This window comes from Dermacentor silvarum, chromosome 2 (genome assembly GCF_013339745.2).
Source record: "Dermacentor silvarum isolate Dsil-2018 chromosome 2, BIME_Dsil_1.4, whole genome shotgun sequence".
NCBI lineage: Eukaryota > Metazoa > Arthropoda > Arachnida > Ixodida > Ixodidae > Dermacentor > Dermacentor silvarum.
The window spans coordinates 1,957,446-1,980,235 of NC_051155.1; the positions used below are offsets into that span (position 1 = coordinate 1,957,446).

The following is a 22,790-nucleotide window of genomic DNA, read 5'->3' on the forward strand; positions in this document are numbered from 1 at the left end:
CCAAGTGCGGCAGGGTGCACAAGCCACGAAACTGTCCGGCCTATGGAAAAAGTTGCAGAGTATGCCAGTCAAAGAACCATTTCGCAGTGTGCTGTCGAAAGGCAGCGCAAGTCAGTGAATTGAGGGACGACGACTTCGCCATCTTGGATGTCTGTGTGGACTGCGTAGGAACTAAGCGTGCCTGGATGGTCAAGGCGAACGTTGGTGGTGAGCAAGTTTTTCTGAAAATTGACCAGGTTCACAAGCAAATCTACTGCCATTCTCTATCTACAAGAACATTAAACCAAGACCGCTCCTCCAACAGAGCACTTCAACGCTAAGATCCTATAGCGGATCCACAATCAAGCATGTGGGCGTCATCAGCGAACAAGCGGTCATCGGGGGCCAAAGCTGCAAGCTGAATTTTTTCGTTGTCAAGAAAGGACATCAGCCGCTGCTTGGGCTGAACGCAACGGAACAGCTCGGATTGATTACCAGAAACGTGGATACTGTAACAAGCAGTTCGGAAAAACTTCTGCAAGAATAAAGCGAGGTTTTCCAAGGTACCGGCTGCGTCCAACGCCAATACAAGATGGTGCTCAAGAAAGGCTCAGTTCCAGTTGTACAAGCAGCCCGGCGTGCACCCTTGACCCTGCGGGAACCACTGCGCAAGGAACTGAGGCGAATGGAAGAAGCCGGAATCATTGTCAAGGTCAACGAGCCGACTGACTGGGTGAACCCTTTAGTAATTGTTAAGAAGAAAGACGGAAAACTACGACTCTTCATGGATCCTAGAAGGATCAACGAATGCATAAAGAGAGAGCATTACGAGATGCCACGGCGCGAGGATATATAAGCAGAATTGGCAGGCGCAAAAGTACTCAGCCGTCTCGATGCGAAAGCAGGGTTTCATCAAGTTCCGCTTGATGACAGCACATCAAGAATCTGTACATTTGCAACACCGTTCGGCAGATATCGATTTTTAAGGCTGCCGTTCGGTATCTCCTCTGCGTCCGAAGTTTTTCAAAAAACGTTGAACGAAATCTTCCAGTCCTTGCCGGGCAATCATGTATACGTGGATGACATTTTGGAGTGGGGAACGTCAAGAGAGCAGCATGACAGGCGTTTAAAAAGCGCGCTTGAAGCCACGACACGAGCGGGATTAGCACTGAATGCAGAGAAGTGCAAAGTGGGCGTCGAAGAAATTGAATTTTTAGGTGATGTGATCTCTGCAAAGGGAATAACGCCGAACCGACAGCTTGTCAACTCCATAGCGGACATACCGGCGCCAACCGACAAGCGTGGAGTGCAGCGATTGCTCGGCGTGGCCAACTATTTTTCGAAGTATATTCCTTCGTTAGCAGAAAAAACTCCTGGTTTGCGCAGTTTAATCAAACATGACGCAATTTTTAGTGGTCTTCCAGCCACGCAAAAGAATGGGCAGAAATATGCGAATGCCTAAGCAGGGGGCCAGTTCTGGCAATTTTCGACCCTCTAAAAGAAACAAAGGTGACGTCAGACGCGTCACTGGCTTGGCTGGGCTAGACTCTTCTACAACTTCATGGCGATAGCTGGCATCCTGTTGCGTACGCATCCAGAACGTTTTCTTCAGTAGAACTACGCTACTCTCAGATTGAAAAAGAAGCTTTGGCGGTGACGTTCGGATGTCAGAAATTTCATTATTTCATCTACGGCCGCAAAATAACGTTGGAGACCGACCGCCGTCCACTGATAGCTATCGCTAAAAAAGCAATCGGAGAAATGCCGCCCAGACTTCAAAGGTTCTTCCTGCGGTTATTAAAATACGATTTCACTATGCAATGCATTCCAGGAAAGCAGCTCATCCTGGCGGACATGCTTTCAAGAGCTTCAGTTCCCGACTCAGAAGGTGACGCCGCAAGTGACGAAGACATCGAAATACACGCCGTGAGTATGCTAGCAGATTTTGTAACCGATGTCACGCTAAAGCGGCTCGAAAACGCAACGGATAAAGACCCATACCCGTGTGGAGTAAAGAAGAGTATATATGCCGGCGAAAGCATACAGGGATAGTTGAAACCGTTTGCCAGCGAACTTTCTGTCATCAAAGGAGTTCTTCTAAAAGGCAGCAAAGTAATAATCCCTTCGCGCTTGCGAAAGGAAATGCTAGAGCGCATTTATCAAGGCCACATGGGCCAGAACAAATGGAAAGCAAGAGCGAGAAGATGCGTGTTTTGGCCAGGCATTAATGGCGAAATCGCTGCTATGACTCAAAAGTGCGAGGTATGCAGACGCCACGCATACAGCCAACCGGCAGAACCACTAATCATGAGATCCCCACTCGAATACCCGTGGTATCGCGTTGGTGTCGATTTTCCCCCACTATGGGGGAAAATCATATCTGTCCGTGTATGACGCTCTGTCGAACTTTCCAGAAATTGCAGAGCTGGAGGACACGTCATCGGCAACGGTCATCTACAAGCTGGGAGCCATATATGCCTGATATGAAATCCCGGTAGAAGTGTGGAGCGGCAATGGACCCCAGTTTGCAAGTCGAGAATTCCGCCTATTCGCAGGACAAGTACGACTTTCGACATGTGACATCGAGTCCGGAGTTCCCTCGTGCCAACGGCTTGGCGGAGAAGAGAGTTCAGGTGGTGAAACGGATTCTGAAGAAAACGAACGAAGCAGGCGAATATTTCTGGCTGGGTCTCCCGAATTACCAGTCGACGCCCCTGGAAGGTGGACGGTCAGCGGGAGAATTGTTGCAAGGACGACAACTAAGGTCAACCTTGCCAGATTTCAACGTCCAAGAGAAGGTGAAAGTGCAAAAGCACATCCAGTTTGATCGTTCAAAAGGGCCGCTTCCACCCCTTAAAGAAGGTCAAGTCGTGAGGATCAAGAGGAAAGCTTGGTCGCCGAAAGCCAAAGTTATTGGTCAGACGCACCCGAGATCGTACAACGCTTTAACCCAGGGGAACAAGCTTATTCGGCGGAACCGGCGGCATCTGTTACCCACAAAGGAAACTTTCAACCCCGATGATCTTGGTGACCTCAGCGACGATCACGTTCGTCACTCCACGCCGGCTACACCAGTGAATCCCGGCGAGAACCCCACGCAGGACGTGCAAGTGACAGTGCAACCAAGTGCAGGTGATAACCTAGCTCAGGTGACACCGCAAGCGTCCGCTCTTCTGCCTAGAAGATCGAGCAGGCAGAGACGGCCCCCCAAGCGCCTACAATACGACCAGAACTTTAACCAAGTGTCTTGAATATTGTTCGTATTATGCTTTTTTTCGTTCTTTTTTGTTCAGAAGAAGGTTGTATCGCCATGTGATAAGACATGCGCGGAAGTCTTCTGTATTTTAGTTACTCCGCGCAAGATACGCGTTTTCTCTTTGCTTGGCCACACGTGTTGGCCTGTCTATGTAATAGAGCCTCAAATAAAGGCGGCGTCCCTTTTCGCTCATCAGATGACGGCTTGTTTCTACATCACATGCAGCGCAACGATACAAAGTACGGCAGAACGGAGACGGGGAACGACGACGGGGTGAGCGAGAAGACCGGGACATGTTTTAGGGACAACGGAGGTGAGGGCGAGCGATGTGGCGAGGATATATAGGGTCCTGGAACGTAGGCGTCCGATCTGAGCATATAGTCTCTCTCATAGGCGGAATAGCCACGTCGTTCATCATGCTGGCGCCGGCGGCAGAAACGAGAGATATGACCACGTATGCCACAGTAGAAACATACTGGGCGGGAAGGGCTCCAGGTAGAGTCGTACGGTTGCACGGTGGGCTTCGTTGCCATCGAGGCCAGGTGGTCGCAGACAACGGTGGCAGGTGCAGAGGGAACTGGGACCGCAGGCCGCGAAGCAATCTCGGCGTAAGAAGGTGCACAAACAGGCGCAGGGGACCGGACATGTGTGACAGTTGGCATGGATGCCAGTTCTTCTTTGATGATCTCGCGCAAATTGGGAGGAGAGACGCAATGGCGGTATCGGCTGGACCATGGCCGTGAAGCTCCTCTCGCACAACGATGCGGATGAGCGCTCGCAACTCGTCGTTGTCGGTAAGGTGAGCGTCTCAGGAGGCGCGTGGAAGACGAAAGGTGCAGATCGTGGCAAGGCGTTCGCATGTCGTGATGATGTTAGTAACTGAAGTGGGGCTCTGGACTACAAGAGCGTTAAAGGCAATGGAGTTGATGCCCTTGAGGATATGGCGGATACGTTCCCCTTCGGGCATGTCACTCTGAGCGCGACGGCAGAGAGCCAGAACGTCTTCAATGTAACAGGTATAGGATTTCTCAGTTCGCTGGATGCGGGTAGCGAGCTTCTGTATCGCTACTTCGGAGCGCCTACCTAGCAGATGTGCCAAATATCTGTCGCAGCTGCACAGTAAATGCTGGCCAATCAGGGAACTCGCGCTCATGGTTGAAAAACCAAGTTTGGGCGACCCGCCTCAGGTTGAAGGCAACGTTGCGGAGCTTGTTTGACACGTCCCAACGGTTGCAAGCGCTAACCCTGTCGTACTGGTCAAGCCAGTCTTCCACGTCTTCGCCGCGAAGGCCAGAAAAAACCCGAGGGTCGCGTTGCGGTGCGGTGACGGACCAAATAGGCCCAGCTGGCGGAGCTGAGGTGGTAGCAGTAGTGGATGCGGTGGTTTGTGCCATAACTGGTGTTGGCGAGCACAACCGTCGACCAGAGCCGAGCTCCAGGGGTGACCGGTAGAGCAAGAGGACGGGGATATCAACGCACGCTCCACCACTTGTGAGACGACGCCCGGGACGAAGGCAGAGCTCTTCTATTGTCACACAGCGCGAGACAGCCCACGAACACCAACCCGACAAAATGATGAGGATTATGAGGATGGGTATATACACATGAAGATGATGATGAACTGCACAGTTAGCGCTCACAATATATAGGTATTTAATTTGAAAGAGCGATGAAATGAACTATTCAGTCTCACAACTTCGCAGTACACGACGGTGAAAAACGTTATAAGGAATTGATGAACTTGCAATACTTTAGTTTTTTACTACTTGATTGAACAGCTGCCAGCAGAATTGTGATACAGCTCAATCTGCAGATTTCGGTAGGAGCAATAAACTGCCAAATAACGCGCTGGCGTTTAGGTTGAAGTAACACCGTGCGAACAACGCCGATTGTGACAGCCTGCACAAAACTGCACAGATAGAAACCTGAGTTACTGCGCGCGATCTTCTGCCACAAAAATATATCATTGGACTCACCTATTCATCTATCTGAAACTAACGCTCACACTAAATTTGCGCAGCTGCTCAGCATAGGCACACGTTTCTGTTACCCGCCTCGGTAGCTAAGTGTCTATAGCATCGCACTGCTGAGCTCGAGATCTCGGGTACGACAGGAGCGAAACACAACAACGATCGTGTACTTAGATTGATGTGTATCTTGAAGACCCCAGGTGGCCAAAATTAATCCGGGTTCTCCACCTATGGTCTGCTTCATAGTTTAGGCACGTACAACCCTTGGGTGTATTTTTGACTTTTTATGTTTTCTCAATTAACGTGGTTAAAGGCCTTAGGTCTTGTATGTATGCTGAATTCAATCTAGCGCAATTTTTTACGTTTGCTTCATGTTTTTTTTTCTTCGTGAAATACGTATATGCGCTACGACTGGACATACAGTGCAACGACACATGTGCAGCTAATGGAAATGTGCACCCTACAGGAATGTAAAATGACAAACCAAAGGAAAGGCAGTGCATGTTCATGTTTTTTAAGTACAGGCTGTGTGGCCAGTATGGGTGCTAGATATCTAACGACCGTATAAAGTGCGGAAAGAACCGAAATGCATATTTTATGCATATATCTAGATAAAGACCCGCATAGATATCTTGAAGATGTTTTTACGAAACGTTGTCTAGCCGTCTTAGCAATATGATAACCTAAAACAGCTTAACAAGATGCCTTCTAGGCGTCTTGCGCAAGCGTCCTCGAGAGGTACATAGAAAAACCTTTTGTAGACGTCTTGAATAGTTGTAGACGTTCTAGTTCGTTTTGGCTGGTCCAAGACGGCTACAAAACGTGCTCAGTGGGTACTTTATTTGAACGCCCAAGAAAGTTCCGCCGCGAAGCTATCATGGCTATGGAAAGAAAACCCGCATAATTTGAACGCGAAAACACGTCCTATCTGGCGAAGAAATTGTGACGCGCCACCAATACAACGACAAAACCCCGGTCGTTTTGAATATGCCCAGCCGCCCTCAACCGTTAAAGGGCAACTACGGCGTTTTTTTAAGCATATTAGGATATTATCATTTTCAAATGGCATTGATAGTCTTGTCATCGGTGAGGAGGTTCAATTGGCTGAGACCAACAAATACTTTGAAATACACAAGAACGGGGTGCCAAAACCGAAAGGACAACTGCTTCATGTGACGTCTACAATGAGTCCATGACATTACAACCTACACAACCGTAATGTAAACTCGCAGAACGCATGGTAAACATGCATTAAAAGTGTTGCTAGCGCGAAAAAACCCCTGCATATCCACGAAGTGAATGATGAGTGGGCGAAGCACCGGGGGATCATTCAGGTAACCGTGAATCCCTCGTACTTTACCCACTCGAACATGCAAATGAGTGACAACACATGTGTACAGTATATAGAATGTTGTTTTATTGGTCGTATATGGTATTGAGGTGCGGTCTTCGTTTTCCCTTCATTAAGACTGTCTTGTGATCAGTGCAGCAGCATGGCGGCGCCGGCAAGCGGACCCAGAGGCAGCGAGAGCGCGGGAAGCCGTGGCAAAACGCCCGAAGCATTCTCCGGCAGCCTGAAGCCGGAGCTTCGCGTACACACACACACACACACACACACACACACACACACACACACACACACACACACACACACACATATATATATATATATATATATATATATATATATATATATATGTGTGTGTGTGTGTGTGTGTATTGTAGTGAAGAAGAGGGACGATGCAGTGGGGCGGATATCCTTACAAGCGCTGTCTAGTGGGTCAGTCTCTCCAGCGCATCGTTCGGACTACGCCGCTCGCGCTCGCGGTTCCCTGAACTGATAGGACGGTCAGCCCTAACGCTTGCGTGCAATAAACGCCTTTACAAGTGGTGGAGAGTGCTACGCTCGAACGCCATCCCATCCAACGCCACCAGGTTCCTGCGCCTGTGCCACTGAGCTACACCGAGGTCGTGGCTCCACCCCAACAGTGTCTGGCACCAGCACCGCTCAGCTACGCTGAAGTCGGCGCGAGGCCCCACCCACTCTCTGCGCCTGTGCCCCTCACTTATGCCGACGTCGTGGCTAGGCCACCAGTGCAGCCCGCTATGCAGTCATATCACCAGCCGCTCCATACAGGGCGTGCTCCGACGTGGGCGGGACCAGCCACAGCGAACCGGTGGCGTACGTCTGACAACCGGCCTATATGCTTTGCCTGCGGCTACGCCGGTCACGTGGCTCGTTTGTGTAATCGTGTGCAGCCGCCAGCGTCGCATCGTCCATGCCAAACCGTTCGCTCCGTCCATCTTACGACCCACCTTCCGGTGTGTCAACGACATACCGCCCGCCGCCGAACACCCGCCGTTCCCCATCTCCTCGCCGGCGCTCGTTATCGCCGATGCGGCCTCATCCCGTCACTCGGGATGAGGAAAACAGTCGCAGTCCAAGAGGCAAGGGCTGCGTCAACGTCGAAGTGCACAAGTCCTCATTGCAGCCCATTAAATGTGATAGACGTGTTTGTCGACGGTGTCCGCGCGTCTGCACTCGTGGACACAGGAGCAGCCGTATGCGTTATGGACGCTACACTTTGCCGCTTACTTCGTAAAGTCACGACGCCCCTGTCCGGACTATCCCTTCGCACAGCCAGTGCTCAGCCTATTCGACCCTTGGCGTCTTGCACTGCTCGTGTAGAAATTCAGGACGTTGTCTACGCCATAGAATTTTTCATCCTTTCCTCCTGCTCTCACGATGTCATCCTCGGCTGGGATTTTCTCTCGCGCCGCAATGCCGTTATGAATTGCGCACGGGCCGAAATAGAACTATCGCCGCTGCTAGATTTGACGCCCACTGACGCTCCGCCACTTTCCAGGAAACTGATCGTTGAAGCCGACACTCAGGTTGCTCCCAACGCCTCAATGATCGTGTACATGCGCTGCAGTGGCCTCTCGGACGCCATTGCATTACTTTCGCCGTCTGGCCGTTTCCTCGCACGGAAGGGCCTGTTGCTACCGTTTGCGACCGTGGACATCATCGAGGGCACTAGCACAATTTTCGTTTGTAACCCGTGCCCATACCCTGTCATGCTGCTCCGAGGAGAATGTGTTGGTACCGAGGAAGCCATCGACGCCGTGCAAGTTATCGACGTGCCCGACTACCCGAATTGCGCCACCTACCGTACGCTCAGTGCTGTTTCTACATATGACGCATTGCCCAGAGATGTATTTGGTTCTTCCATCGCTGGAACCCTTACAGCGGCCCAGCGTTCCCAGCTGCTGTCCCTCTTAGAAGAATTTCGTTCATCTTTCGACATGGCGCAAGCTTCCTTGGGTCGGACTTCAACTGTAACGCACCACATCGACACTGGCTCTCACCCACCATTGCGACAACGCCCGTATCGGGTTTCTGCCAGCGAACGTCGTGTGAATACCGAGCAAGTCGACGACATGCTTCGGCGCGACGTAATTCGACCTTCAAAAAGTCCATGGGCTTCTCCTGTCGTACTTGTTACAAAGAAGGACGGCTCCGTAAGGTTTTGCGTCGATTATCGCCGGCTGAACAAGATCACTCGCAAGGACGTCTATCCCCTGCCACGCATAGACGACGCAATTGACTGCCTACAAGGAGCCGAGTTCTTTTCATCTCTGGATTTGCGCTCCGGGTATTGGCAAGTGCCTATGGAAGAAGTCGATCGACCGAAAAAAGCCTTTATCACGCCCGACGGCTTGTACGAGTTTAACGTCATGCCTTTTGGACTCTGTAATGCGCCCGCGACATTCGAGCGCATGGTGGACACAGTTCTGCGAGGCTTAAAGTGGCACACATGTTTGTGCTATCTTGACGACATTGTAGTTTTCGCGCCCGAGTTCCCCACGCACCTTCAACGCCTTCGGCGTGTTTTGACGTGTTTATCGAACGCCGGCCTACAATTAAACATAAAGAAGTGCCGATTTGCTGCAAGGCAACTCACGATACTTGGCTATGTCGTATCCAAGGCCGGAATTCTCCCCGACCCCGACAAACTTCGCGCCGTTGCCGAATTCCCCAAGCCAACGTCCATCAAAGAATTGTGCAGTTTTATCGGTCTATGCTCATACTTCAGACGCTTCATTCAGAATTTCGCCGCCATCATAACGCCCCTGACGAAGCTCCTAGGGAGCAACGGGCTCCTCACCTCGTGGTCATCAGAGTGCGACGAGGCGTTCACGAGTCTTCGTCGTCTGCTGACTTACCCCCCAATTTTGCGCCACTACGACCCGACAGCCCCTGCAGAGGTCCACACAGATGCCAGCGGTGTTGGCCTTGACGCTGTCCTCGCGCAACGCAAGCAAGGGTTCCCTGAGTATGTCGTCGCTTATGCCAGCTGAACGCTTACGAAAGCCGAGAACAATTACACCGTGACAGAAAAAGAATGTCTCGCGATCATCTGGGCTCTTACTAAGTTCCGGCCATATTTGTATGGCCGCCCATTCGATGTCATCACGGACCACCACGTACTATGTTGGCTGGCGTCATTGAAAGATCCGTCCGGTCGTCTTGCACGTTGGGCGCTTCGCCTACAAGACTACGACATCCGCGTACTCTACCGCAGCGGACGACAGCACTCGGACGCCGATGCCCTCTCGCGCTCTCCCTTGGCTGACAACAATATATCTCAGTTGACTGTGTCTTCCATCGACCTTCGCACCATCGCTTCCGAGCAGCGCAAGGACCCCTGGATTGCGTCGCTTATAGGCTGGCTCTCTGATCCATCGACCAGGTCATCAACCCGCGCGTTTCGCCGTCATGCTCACCATTTCGCCATTCGTGACGACCTGCTTCACCGGCGCAATTACAGCTCCGACGGCCGCCAGTGGTTGTTAGTAGTGCCTCGCAGCCTGCGTTCCGAAATATGCGCAGCTTTCCACGCCGATCCCCAGTGTGCCCACTCTGGCGTTTTCAAGACTTACCAGCGCCTTCAACAGCGCTACTACTGGCGAGGGATGTATAGCTACGTTCAAAAGTTCGTACGCTCTTGTCCCGATTGCCAGCGCCGGAAATCTTCACCTCGCCTCTCTCCAGCTGGGCTGCAACCTTTACCTTGTCCCACCCGGCCCTTTGGGCGCGTCGGTATAGATTTGTACGGGCCCCTTCCCATGACATCGGCTGGAAACCACTGGGCCATTGTGGCGGTTGACCACCTTACGCGATACGCTGAAACTGCGGTGCTTCCGGCAGCTACAGCGCGTGACGTTGCCTCCTTCCTGCTTCGTCGATTCAGCCTACGTCATGGGCCACCCCTGGAGCTGCTCAGTGACCGCGGACGTGTCTTCCTCTCCGAAGTAGTGGAAGCTATTCTCAAAGAGTGCCACGTTGTTCATCGCACAAGGACAGCGTACCATCCTCAAACCAATGGACTCACGGAACGATTCAACCGTACGCTCGGCGACATGCTCTCAATGTACGTCTCCTCCGACCACACAAATTGGGACGCCATTCTGCCCTTCGTCACCTACGCGTACAATACCGCTACGCAGAGCACTACTGGTTTTTCGCCATATTTCTTATTGTATGGCCGGCACCCATCGCACACCATCGACACAATGCTACCATACCAGCCCGAGGCATCTGAATGTGCGCCCATTTCTGATACAGTGAGACATGCCGAAGAGTGCCGCGACCTCGCCCGGGCTTTTACCTCCAATGACCAAGAGCGCCAGAAGAACACTCGCGGTGACACCACCTCTGCGCCCACCTTCCTTCCTGGAGCGCTTGTGTGGCTCTCAGTTCCTTCCGCGGCACCTGGTCTGTCTTCCAAGTTAATGCCTAAGTATGAAGGTCCCTACCGCATCGTCGAGCGTGCATCACCCGTCAACTATGTGATTGAGCCCGTTGAACCATCTTCCGACATGCGCCGTCGCGGACGCGACATTGTCAACATCGAGCGCCTCAAGCCGTATTATGATCCCCTAATAGTGACGAACTGTTAGGTCGCCGGACGGCTCCCTTTTTCGTCCCCGGGGTAATTGTAGTGAAGAAGAGGGACGATGCAGTGGGGCATCCTTACAAGCGCTGTCTAGTGGGTCAGTCTCTCCAGCGCATCTTTCGGACTACGCCGCTCGCGCTCGCGGTTCCCTGAACTGATCGGACGGTCAGCCCTAACGCTTGCGTGCAATAAACGCCTTTACAATATATATATATATATATAGAAGAGGCGGACATTACTTGCACAAGAAATTGAAATGCACAATCGACTAATTAATAAAAATTCACTAATTAAGTTTTAAACTAATTACGGGATGGCCCATATTGCAATTTACAAATTGTAGCCGCGGAGTTCGCTAGGCGGATCCACTTGGAACGAATTCTCGGGATGACACCAATGTTGAGATATTGATTTCCGAACTTTGCGGAGAAGTGCATAGGTGTTCCAGTTAATTTCGTGCTTCAATGCATAAAGCGACGTTTTGTTAAGAACCTGACTGGAACGCCAATGCATTTCTTCGCAAAGTTCGGAAATCAATATCTGAAAGTTGGTGTCATCCCGAGAATTTGTTCCAAGTGGATCCGCCTTGCGAACTCCGCGGCTACAATTTGTAAATTGCAATATGGGCCATCCCGTAATTAGTTTCAAACTTAATTAGTGAATTTTTATTAATTAGTCGATTGTGCATTTCAATTTCTTGTGCAAGTAATGTCCGCCTCTTCGAGTAGACGAGCTCATGAACTAGAATTGTGCTATCTGCCATATATATATATATATATATTGTAATGCATGAAGAAGACAGAGACACAGCACCCGTTCACTGGGCCGGCTGTTCTAACCCCCTTCATCGTCTTTTTCCTCCAGCGCCCGCCTTGTGAGCGCGCGTGGCCTAGTTCAATTCGCCTTTACACTCGGCCACGCTGCAAGTTTCCGGTGCGCTTGCAACTAAGCAACTTGTCCAGGGTTTGAGGTCGCCGTTGATGATCCGTCCAGCGCGCAACCAGCTGCTCTGGAGGTCGGCACTGAGTGTTGCGCTCGGGTCGCATGTCTCGCCGATGACCGTACCGTCCCATTTGGCAAAGCATGGCAGGTCGTCTCGGACGCCGAACCGCCGTCTGTCTCGCCAAACGGGGACGGCCGCAGTGGTCGCGGTCATCTGCAGCGGATTGGACCGGCATGCCATGTGTTCGAGGCAACGACGGCGCGAGCCTCCATGCTGACGTGTGACGCGACCCGCACCCTCACAGCAACGCAGCCGCCGGTCCAAGGCCCTCCGAGGTGCCCAACCCGGCAGGTCTTGGCAAAAAGTCGTGTGCAGCCGAACTGTCCTGGATAGAAGCCGGGCCATCGGAAGGAGATACCCGGCCCGCGATGTGTGCCGCGAAAGTAGGAGTTACGAGTTCATTAAAGCTAGAACCAGTAGAGAGCCGTGTGTCCTCCTGAAACCGATGTCCTCCTGGGCCTCTGCTCTCCCGTGGGTTTCCCGCTGTCTCCCAGAGGCGCCTGAAAGCACTCGGGCAACGGCTGCCCTGCAGTCAGTAGCTGTGGTTAGCGTGTGGAACCCAGAGACCGGGTCGCCAAAAGAAGCGCATGGGAGGTCATCTCGGACTCCGGCAGCGATGGTGTCATGCCGGATGATGAAGCACAGTCCGAGACCCGCCGCGGGAAAAGTAGCTCGCAACCGGGATCCACAGCGGGGCAGGCCGCGAGACTGTCGGCCAAAACCCCGTCGGGTTTTGGCCGAAAGTCTGGGGGCGCAGTCGCAGAAGATCGTGGACGTGGAGTCGCAGGATCGTGGAAATAAAAATGGGCCCAGTATGTTGCCTTAAGGTACACCTAAATTAATCTGTCTTGAGGAAGATGTGTGCCCGTTAATTTCTACATATTGTGAGCGGTATCGTAGGTACGATGATAATAAGGACTCAGGAGTGTGCGTTACCCCTAATACCATAGTGTTTAGGCTTCTGGAGAAGAATTTGATGACTAAGGCTATCAAAAGCCTTTGTGAAATATAAAAACACACCTAGAACTAGGTTGTGATTTTCGAAGTTTTCAAGTATGTACTCTTTTTGTGCAAGGAGTGCTAGTTCTGTTGATTTATTTTTTTGGAAACCAAGTTGTAGTGGGTTTAGAATGTTATATCTGTTAACGAAGGATTCGGGTCGTTTAAGTATTATTTTCTCTAACCCTTTTGAGAAAATTGCCAGGATGGAAATAGGACGATAATTGGAAAAATCGTTTCTGTCACCTTTCTTGTATATAACAGTAACTTTTGCACATTGCATCTTACGTGGGAACATTCCGGTTGTAAGGCACATATTAAAAATATGAACTAGACAGTTCGCTACGATATCAATAACGTATTTAACTGGTGTAATTTGTATTCCTGATGGATCGAGGGACTTGCTGTTATTTAGCTTAATAAAAGACGAAACAACCTCGCTTTCACTGACCGAATCTAAGAAAATGGTGTGCTCGTTATGATTTTTAATGTTGGGATATAATTATTCGTGGACAAAGCGGTGAAAGAGACAAAAAAAGTTATTAAATGCGTTAGAAAGCTCCGAGCCTTCTAACTCCATTCCGTCCCTTACTAGTTTTGTAAGCGGTTCAGGAACATGACCAATTACCGATCTTAATTTTTTCCAAAGCTGTTCAGAACTCCCTTGAGAAGAGCTGAACATATCGGTGTAATATTCCTTTTTGGCTAAGCGAATAGTTTTGTTGACGCGGTTTCTGAATGCTTTATAAGTTTTCAGTACTTCGGCAGACCTTACTTGAACAAACGATCGGTAAAGTTGTTCGCGTTTTCGTATTTGGCTGAGCAGTTCATGATTCATCCACGGTTTCCTACACTTTCTTGACCTACCAGATGTTTTGTAGGGGAAACATTCATCATAAATTCGCGTAAATTTGCGTAAAAACTTTTCATAGGCTGCATCTGGGTCGTTTTCGTTTAAAACATCGTACCAGTCTACGTTAGACAAGCAGTCGCGGAATGTTAACAGCGTGACAGGGTTTATTTCACGGTACACGTAAGAGTGCTTCTGCTTTTTTAAAGTGTTAGTTTGAGACAGTGAAATGTAAACTGGCAAGTGATCACTTATAACATAATTAATAACGCCTGCCTTAATGCAAGGGCTGTTATAATTGGTTATGGAGACATCTAATGTTGTGGCTGTGTTTTCAGTAATACGTGTAGGTACAGTTATTACATTGTGACATAAGTGAACGTTTAATAATGATTCCAAGTTTCATGGCGCTATCAGCATAGAGATTAATGTTCAAATCCCTTCCGATGATTACTGTACTCTTGTAGTCATCAACAAATTGCAAAAGTGCATCCAAGAAGGATAAGAAATTGGATATGTTTCGCCCCGGTGGGCGGTAGTAGACGCAATACACAAAGGAACCACATTTTAGGGTAGTCACTTCGTAATCGGGCGTGACACATGTAAACACTGAAAGAATTTCACAATTCATTTCCCTAAGCGTTAAGATGCACACTCCACTTCCTCGCCAAGTATCACGGTTTAGGCAGTGACAATTATACGCTGGCAAATAAAAAGCTTCCGCATCATTACGAAACCAAGTCTCCGTAAACATAAGTACATGAAATGGGAAACGTATATCACTAAAAAATGTTCTATGTCGTCATATTTGTTCCTTCCAGATCGCAAGTTTAAGTGAAAGCAGTTTATGCTCTTGTTGAACTCGCTGTAACCATGATTTGGAAGCTCAGCCGGGTCAATAGGGTGGGACAATAAAGAAACCATTTTAAGCGGGAGCTCCATGGATGCGGCAGTGACCTATCAAGCAGCTAGCTCCAATAGGTGATCTTTACTTCTGATTACAACAGCACGTGCACCCTCTGCTTTCCGAACTATAGAATTTTCCCATTCGAGTGCCAGGTGAAACGATAGTCGTTTTCAGCCGCCCATGTACGCATGCTGCGTAAGAGGTCCCTCTGTTGTTTGGTCATATTTTCAACAATGGTCACTGTTGATTTCACGTTTTTTAGGCCCTTTCTAGCATCAAGCCATGCGTCAGGTTGCGATTGCCGCACAAATCGAACTACGATGCCAGGCTCTTTCCCTGGTTTAGCAGGGAGCCTGTGAACAGCGTCGTCGTCGTTTACACTCAATTCAGGAAGATTAGCGGACTTTGCGATGCCATTTACTTGCCCTCCACGCTACATTCTGGGACTGGGACGGCATTCGCCGAGTTCTTGCAAGGAACTTCGGTTCTGTACTTTCGAGACTTCAACAGGACTTGTACAACTCGCACTGCAGCCAGCAGCCACCGCCACATCCATTCGAGTGTGGTGATTCTTATTTACGTGCTAAACATAAAAACTTCCGCAGATTCCAAGTGTTAAACTGCCTGAGGCCTGTGGCGTCATGTGTGAAGTGCAGAAGGCAGGCGGAACTGTGCACCAATGACATCATGTCCGGAGGTCATGCAGCCCAGCCCGAACGCTCGTTCTTCAAGCTATCTTTGCCTCCGCATCATGCTCTAGAACGGTACCCGGCCCTCCAGCCCCAAATGGGTAGCCAAGCCTGCAACAGTCTACACTGCAGCGAGGGCCATCGCAACGTTATAGAATTGACTAGGGGGAAGCGGTGCGATAACCCGTGCTGTGATAATCCCGATCGCGTTTCTGCTAGCGCGCACCATCAGTGTATTACTCCACATAAACCGCGCTGATAAGCAACGGCACCACTGTACACTCTAAAAGAAGTTTTGGGTGGTATCTTGTCCCCAAACAATAATCGTCATCTGCCTTGCTTGCGTTTCTTTTTTTGAAAACTCAGCACTCGCTACTTTCCTGCCGAGAATGGAGTGTTACGCTGATAACGCGCAAGCCTTTCGTGACTAGGAAGTACCGGGTTTGCAGCGTTAAAAAAAGGAAATGCGGAAGAGACAGATGATGATTCTTGTTTGGGGACAAGATACAACCCAATGGGTGTAAACTTTTTTAGAGTGTATGTAATCTTATGTACTTGAGTGAAAAACCACTCTTGCAGCAGCAGTGGCATCGCCCGCATCAGCCATAACACATAGCTAATTGAGACATTTAACACACTCCAGCTAGCAGTTATAAATGTTTCAATTTACATTCCAGAATTTGAATGCATAATAAATTTTGTTCAGTTTTTGAAGTTGCAATGAATAGTAAGGCAAAATATTGCTGACCGACTGAGAAAGTACTAAGCCTCATGTAGACAGTCGGTTCTCGAGCAGGCTGGTGCCGAACGGGATATTTTGTTTCTCACATATTTCAGTTCAAGTCCATCAATTAATAATCAGATGCGATGACCACATAGCAGTTCAGCTCAGAATGCCATGATCAGTCACCTTATGTGTTCTTGTGGAGTGAGCGGGACAAACATGCCACCAGATGCGTGACGCCCTGGTCTTATAGCGCGCACAAAAAGGAGCTGCTATATTTGTATTTATCCTGTAAGCAAAGAGGAAGCCGTTGCATTTAGTTGTGTGGTTCACTGTGCTTGCGCTTAGTGAGAGTGCGCTAGGGTGTGTTTTGTCGAAGATGCGCGCTTACCGTTTAGCGGTGGTCCAACTAATGCTGCGACTCCCAGACAGAGAAGACACAGCCCGTAGGCGTTGGTGAGGCGGTCCAGGCCCACCATGTCGACCACGACCACCGAGCTGAGCGTGATGAAGCCACCACCAGCGGCGCCGTATGTGGCAGCGTACACTTGCAGCTCGGCGTAGGTGCGCGAGAGCACGCTTAGGACGGTGGAAAGGCCGCAAACCATGACACAGCCGATGAAGAGCCAGATGCGGTACGCACCCAGCCGATCAGATACGGCACCGATGGCCACGCGGCCTACTACGTTAGTGAAGCCCACCACTGACAGCAAGAAGCTTGCCTGCATGAGACGATGACATCATAGAGAAAGAAATTAAACAAGAGCTCCCATGGAACCCAGCGGCCGAATTGACGGCAGCGCCCAACCGGTCGTTATCAATACCTGAACCATATACTTCCGGGCGCGTGTGTTTTGAACGCTTTGCTGGAAAGCGTCCCGCCGGCTGCGCTGATGGGCTTTTCGTATTGTTCAGGCGCGCGCTGCTTACAGCGGGAAGCATCATTTTGCAAAATATGAATATACGGAAAGGCAGCTGTGCCACAGCGTTTGTTTTCTTTCAAACAGTGCCATCCCACAAAACAGATACTCGGATAACCTTTCGATGGAATATTTATTTCACTCTATAAAAATACATCATTGACAGTATACAATCGCCATTTGGCACATTGTAAAAAAATGCGATACTGACATAACACGAAGAAATACAGCCCCTTAGACAAAACATAAATCAATGTTCATCTCCCTTCATAAACATACAACTCATACATTCGCGACCCATTTTGAGTACTGCAAGCAAACTGAAAGACTGACAAAAAGCACACACACACACATCCACGTACTCTTTTCGCATTATGTATACAATCAACGGGTACAGTCTTGCTTATCTGTGGTCTTGCTGCGATCCCCACATTGCTTTGCACTTACATTTAAATCCGCACCCCCCGCCCCCCCTTCCAATACGCACATCCAAGGTATATTTTTGGCATTATATATCCAATTTGCAACACGTACAAAGCAGTCTTGTTGCAACCAACTCATTGCTTTGCATTTAATTCCTTAACCACCCCCTTCTTATCAGGTGTCACATGTGCAAAATCGACAGAAGCACTAAACTGTTTAAACCAGACGCCGGCTAGAGTAACCTTCCCGAGACAACCGCAGTCCACCCTGCTTCGTACTATGAACTCCTCTTCCTTCAGCACTGAGTGAAGGTTAAAAAAAGTTTCGAACCTGAATGAACAATCAATAGCATCTTGAAGGGCCATATTGCCCCCCTCCCTCCCCTGGAAGCGCTGTTGCACCTCCGGAGGGAATCACCACCCCCGCCACCACCACACAGTGGCAATGTATAAATAGTTGGACCCTGCCGAATTGATATTCAATTTGCCAAGGTAGCAGTAGCAGACCTGAAACGGCAATTATGTTCGTTGTTGTAAAGGAAGTCCTGCATTAACCTTTAACTTTTTCAAGGTGCACGCCAGAAACAGATGACTGAAACCGAACTTTATCTAAATTACGGTTCACAAACCGGACATGCCAACAAAAACGTATCCGGCAATACATTTTCACAAACCTCTGCCGACATTCAACGGAGCAAAATTCCATTTCCCCCACACGAAAAAGATAATGATACAAAACGTCACAGACACTTGCAAAATGTGCTGTAGCTTCAATCAAAGCAAGGAAGTGGGTCTCCAATTCTTGAACAAAATTAAACACCCTTTGTGATGACACAGTGAGATTTCCAAAGACATTGCTCGGTACGTGATAAGCCTTTAACATTGTAAAATATTGGTGTTCACCACTGGCGGCGCGTCCAGCGCCTTCAGACAGTTATTCAGGCAACTCGAACAGCTGCAACAAGTGTTGGCAAGTGCGCCCTTCCACAGACTTAGCAAGAAATACTTTAACCAAGAAACCTGCAGCGTAGCAGCCGATTGATCGTGTTGCTGATACTGCAGAAAGCAAAGTGTCGTCCTCTTCAAGGTCAGCGAGGGCACTTCCTACTGGTGCACGTGAGAGACAGTCAGCGTCGGTGTGTTTGCGTCCTGACTTGTGAATGATGGTGACGTCAAATTTTTGCAGTCGAAGGCTCCATCGATCCAGGCGACCTGAGGGATCTTTGAGATTCGAAAGCCAGCATAGAGAATGATGGTCGCTGAATACTCTGAATGGGCGGCCGTACAAGTATGGCCGAAACTTTGTTATGGCCCAGACAACTGCTAAGCATTCTTTCTCTGTTGCAGTGTAGTTTTTTTTCCGCAGCGGATACCGTTCGGCTCGCATAGACAATAACGCGCTCTATGTCATTTCGCCACTGAACCAAGACAGCTCAAAGGCCGAGGTTGCTGGCGTCTGTGTGCAACTTTGTGTTAGCGTTCTCGTCAAAGTGACCGAGTACAGGTGGGGCCTGGAGAAGGTTTCGGAGGGTATCGAAAGGCGAGGCCCTTATCCTGACCCCAAACAAAAGGGGAAGCCTTCCTTCGGCATGTGTATATTGGACAAATCAGCCGCTGCATTAATATTCGTTTAAACGAGCATTTCACGAACTGCTTGTCTGATGGCTATTCTCACGTAGCGAAACACTGCAGGGACTGTGAAAAGGAGACGAACAAGGCGTGCCGACTAAGATTTTATACCGCCATAAGGACCGCATCACGTGGGAGATCTTCGAGGCTTATGCAATTAAGAAAAACACGTGGATGCATCAGTATTCCATCGGTGGCGCTTGCAGATTGTGAAGTGACCAGGCTGTGATTGAGGACATGACGATCTAGGCGCCAGACTGTGATTGAAGCGTACATGTGACCATGTCTTGCCAATCAGATCATGCTGTTTTGTTATCCTCTCTGCATATATGTCATCTTTCACACATTAAAAGTTAGTTGTGAGTCTGCGCACGTTTTGTCGTTTTCATCCTCCCTTGTCCCTCTTTCTAGCGCAGCTAAAATCTTTCCAATATGAACTTCAGCCAACTAGCCCAACTTGGTGCACTACTTCCTTCGTAAGTTGGTTGAGGGGTTCAGCGATTTTAGACAAATTTTTGACAAAGCGTCGGTAGTACGCACAAAGCCCCAGAAATCGGCATCATCATCATCATCATCATCATCATCAGCCTATATTTATGTCCACTGCAGGACGAAGGTGATCCCTGCGATCTCCAATTACCCCTGTCTTGCGCTAGCTGATTCCAATTTTCGCCTGCAAATTTCCTAACTTCATCACCCCACCTAGTTTTCTGCCGTCCTCGACTGCGCTTCCCATCTCTTGGTAGAGCGGCGTATACATAGATCGCACTTATTTGTTGGCATGGAAAATGCGGCGGCGGCGCTCATTTTCTCGGGGTCTGGGCGGATGCCGGCATGGCTGACAACGTGACCTAGAGACTTCAGTTCTTCGTACCCAAAACGACATTTCTCGGGTTTTTGAGAAAGTCCAGCTGTTCGAGTTGCCTAAAGAACTGTCTGAAGGCGCTGGACGCGCCGTTCAAATGTGTCCAAAAAGACCACCACGTCGTCTGGGTAAACGAGACACGATTGCCATTTCAGCCGAGAGAGAACCGTGTCCATCGTTCTTTGAAAAGTAGGTAGCGCTGAGCATAACCAAAAAACAAGTACCATGAACTCGTAGAGGCCGCCAGGAGTAATAAAAGCGGTGTTTTCGCGATCACGCGCTTCAACTTCGATTTGCCAGTAGCCACTGCGTAAATCCATGGAAGAAAAGTATCGAGCGTTGCGTATATGATCCATGGAGTCATCTATTCGGGGCAGAGGATAAACATCTTTCTTCGTGATCTTATTCAAGTTTCGATAATCTACGCAAAAGCGCAAAGTACCATCTTTCTTCTTTACTAACACAACTGGCGAAGCCCATGGACTGGTCGATGGCTGGATGAAGTTGTCTTTAAGCATCTGCTGAACTTGGTGACGTATGGCGTCTTGTTCCCTTTGCGACACCCTTTAGGCATATTGTCAAACGGGAATTTCGGTAGGTTCGGTAATGATACGATGCTGGGCAAGCGGCGTCTGGTTAACATTCGTCGTTGTAGCGAAATAATCTTGAAAAAGAATCGAGTATATTCAGAAGCATTTCTCGTTGTGCTGATGGTAGGCTCGGGTTGACATCGAGAGTGCTCGCGAACGCCTTTGCAGAATGGTCGCATGGCGAAAGAGCAGTTGACGTCGGCAATTTCCGCAAGTTATGCAATGGCGGTGCGTCTTGTAAGATGACGACATTACTCGCTGAAGTTCGTGATCAGCAGGTGAGCGTGTCTGTTTCGAGGCTGAATAACTCCTCGGGCAACGCAGATTTGTCGTGCAAGAAGGAAAAACAAATTTGCCTCTGCAATTACAGCGTCGGGGACGTCCTGTTCACATTCCGCACCGCTAAAGAGGCTGCTGCGAGGGGGCAGAGTCACTGTCACAAAAGAGCGCGTAATCAAAGCGCGCGCCGCGTGTCACGCAAGCCAGCGAAAGAACACGCCGGCCCCACACCAGCTTCAACAGAGGGGGAGAACGCATACGCCTCAAACAGCCGACGCGAACAACGTCTAGGCGTCGAGGCGACGGTAACGAGAGGGAGAGTGAGAGAGCCCAGACACCTTCTCGCCCGGCGAGTCGAATGAGAGATTACTACAGCGTGAGCGTGCGCCAACAGGATGAGTCATGCCCCCCCCCCCCCCCCTCGGCGACGATCTGCCGGCTAGCCCTGCCATCTGCTAGCCGCCTGGTTAGCTCAGATGGTAGAGCGGCTGCCCCGGAAAGGCGGTGGTCCCGGGTTCGAGTCCCGGACCAGGACGAATTTTTCTTCAACTGCGAGGCTTTCTTTAGAGGAACCCGGTTGGGTTTCCATAGTAGCAAATTGCTACATTTGGGTGGAAGTCTCAGTTTCCTTTAATTACTTATCTCCACCTAGCGGATTTCCGCTGAACTATTACATCAAACACTTGCCTTTGCTTCGAGTTGTCGACAAATTCGACTTCGCCCTGCCATCTGCTAGCCGCCTGGTTAGCTCAGATGGTAGAGCGGCTGCCCCGGAAAGGCGGTGGTCCCGGGTTCGAGTCCCGGACCAGGACGAATTTTTCTTCAACTGCGAGGCTTTCTTTAGAGGAACACGGTTGGGTTTCCATAGTAGCGAATTGCTACATTTGGGTGGAAGTCTCAGTTTCCTTTAATTTAACTTGGGTTCTTCATGTATATGTCCCTGCACAAACCAGCTTTGCCTGTGTAAATATTGAAGAAACGTTTAAGTCGTAAATATATCCGTCGGAGTCATGAGGGAGGTAGGGGCGGAATACTAGACCAGGGAGGCCAATTCCTGTTCTGGTGAGGGAGTGACTTTGTTGAAGCTTAGTGGGCCTTCCTAATTTGGTTGCACCTCGACTAGTATAGCCCCACTAGCTCTCGACGATACTTATTTTTTTTTGCCGGTGTCAGGCGCCACTCCATGCTTGAAAATGTAGTGAGCTGGAAAAGGATTCGAACTTACCACCTTCATATTAGAGGCCGGGTGTTATACCTCTGCTCCACGCCACCGCCTTAGACGCAAGCTCTTAGAGTAAGAAGGCTTAGGAGTGTGGATCAATGGCGAATACCTCAGCAACCTTCGGTCTGCAGATGACATTGTCCTATTCAGCAAGAATGGGGAAAAATTACAGCAATTGATTGAGGACTTTAACCGAGAAAGTGTAAGAGTGGGGTTGAAGATTAATATGCAGAAAACAAGCATAATGTTCAATAGCCTAGCTGGCAAGGGAACAAGAATTCAGGGTCGCCAGTCAGCCTCTAGAGTCTGTAAAGGAGTACGTTTATCTAGGTCAATTACTCACAGGGGACCCTGATCATGAGAATGAAATTTACAGAAGAATAAAATAGGGTTGGAGTGAATACGGCAGGCATTGCCAAATCCTGACTGGGAGCTTACCACTGTCGTTGAAAAGAAAAGTGTACAATCATTGTATTCTTAAATTAAATTATGGGGTTTTACGTGCCAAAACCAGTTCTGATTATGA

General features: G+C 49.5%; 3 protein-coding genes across 3 annotated transcripts; 2 read left to right on the plus strand and 1 right to left on the minus strand.

Annotated features, from left to right (window-relative positions):
• The first annotated feature begins 311 nt into the window (after nt 1-311).
• On the plus strand, nt 312-2,492 carry LOC125943603 (uncharacterized). The gene is made up of 3 exons (XM_049663075.1): nt 312-712; nt 1,811-1,905; nt 2,394-2,492. The coding sequence occupies exons 1-3, from the start codon at nt 572-574 to the stop codon at nt 2,464-2,466; spliced, it is 309 nt and encodes a 102-aa protein (XP_049519032.1). The 5' UTR covers nt 312-571; the 3' UTR covers nt 2,467-2,492.
• Nucleotides 2,493-3,230, plus strand: LOC119443206 (uncharacterized). Its single transcript, XM_037708369.1, has one exon. It carries the CDS (start codon nt 2,493-2,495, stop codon nt 3,228-3,230), a length of 738 nt encoding a protein of 245 aa, XP_037564297.1.
• A 9,483-nt stretch (nt 3,231-12,713) lies between these two features.
• LOC119443207 (monocarboxylate transporter 3) lies at nt 12,714-17,065 on the minus strand. Its single transcript, XM_037708370.1, has 2 exons — nt 16,729-17,065; nt 12,714-12,913 (listed from the first exon to the last, which is right to left on the minus strand). The coding sequence occupies exons 1-2, from the start codon at nt 17,063-17,065 to the stop codon at nt 12,714-12,716; spliced, it is 537 nt and encodes a 178-aa protein (XP_037564298.1).
• Nucleotides 17,066-22,790: the final 5,725 nt, after the last annotated feature.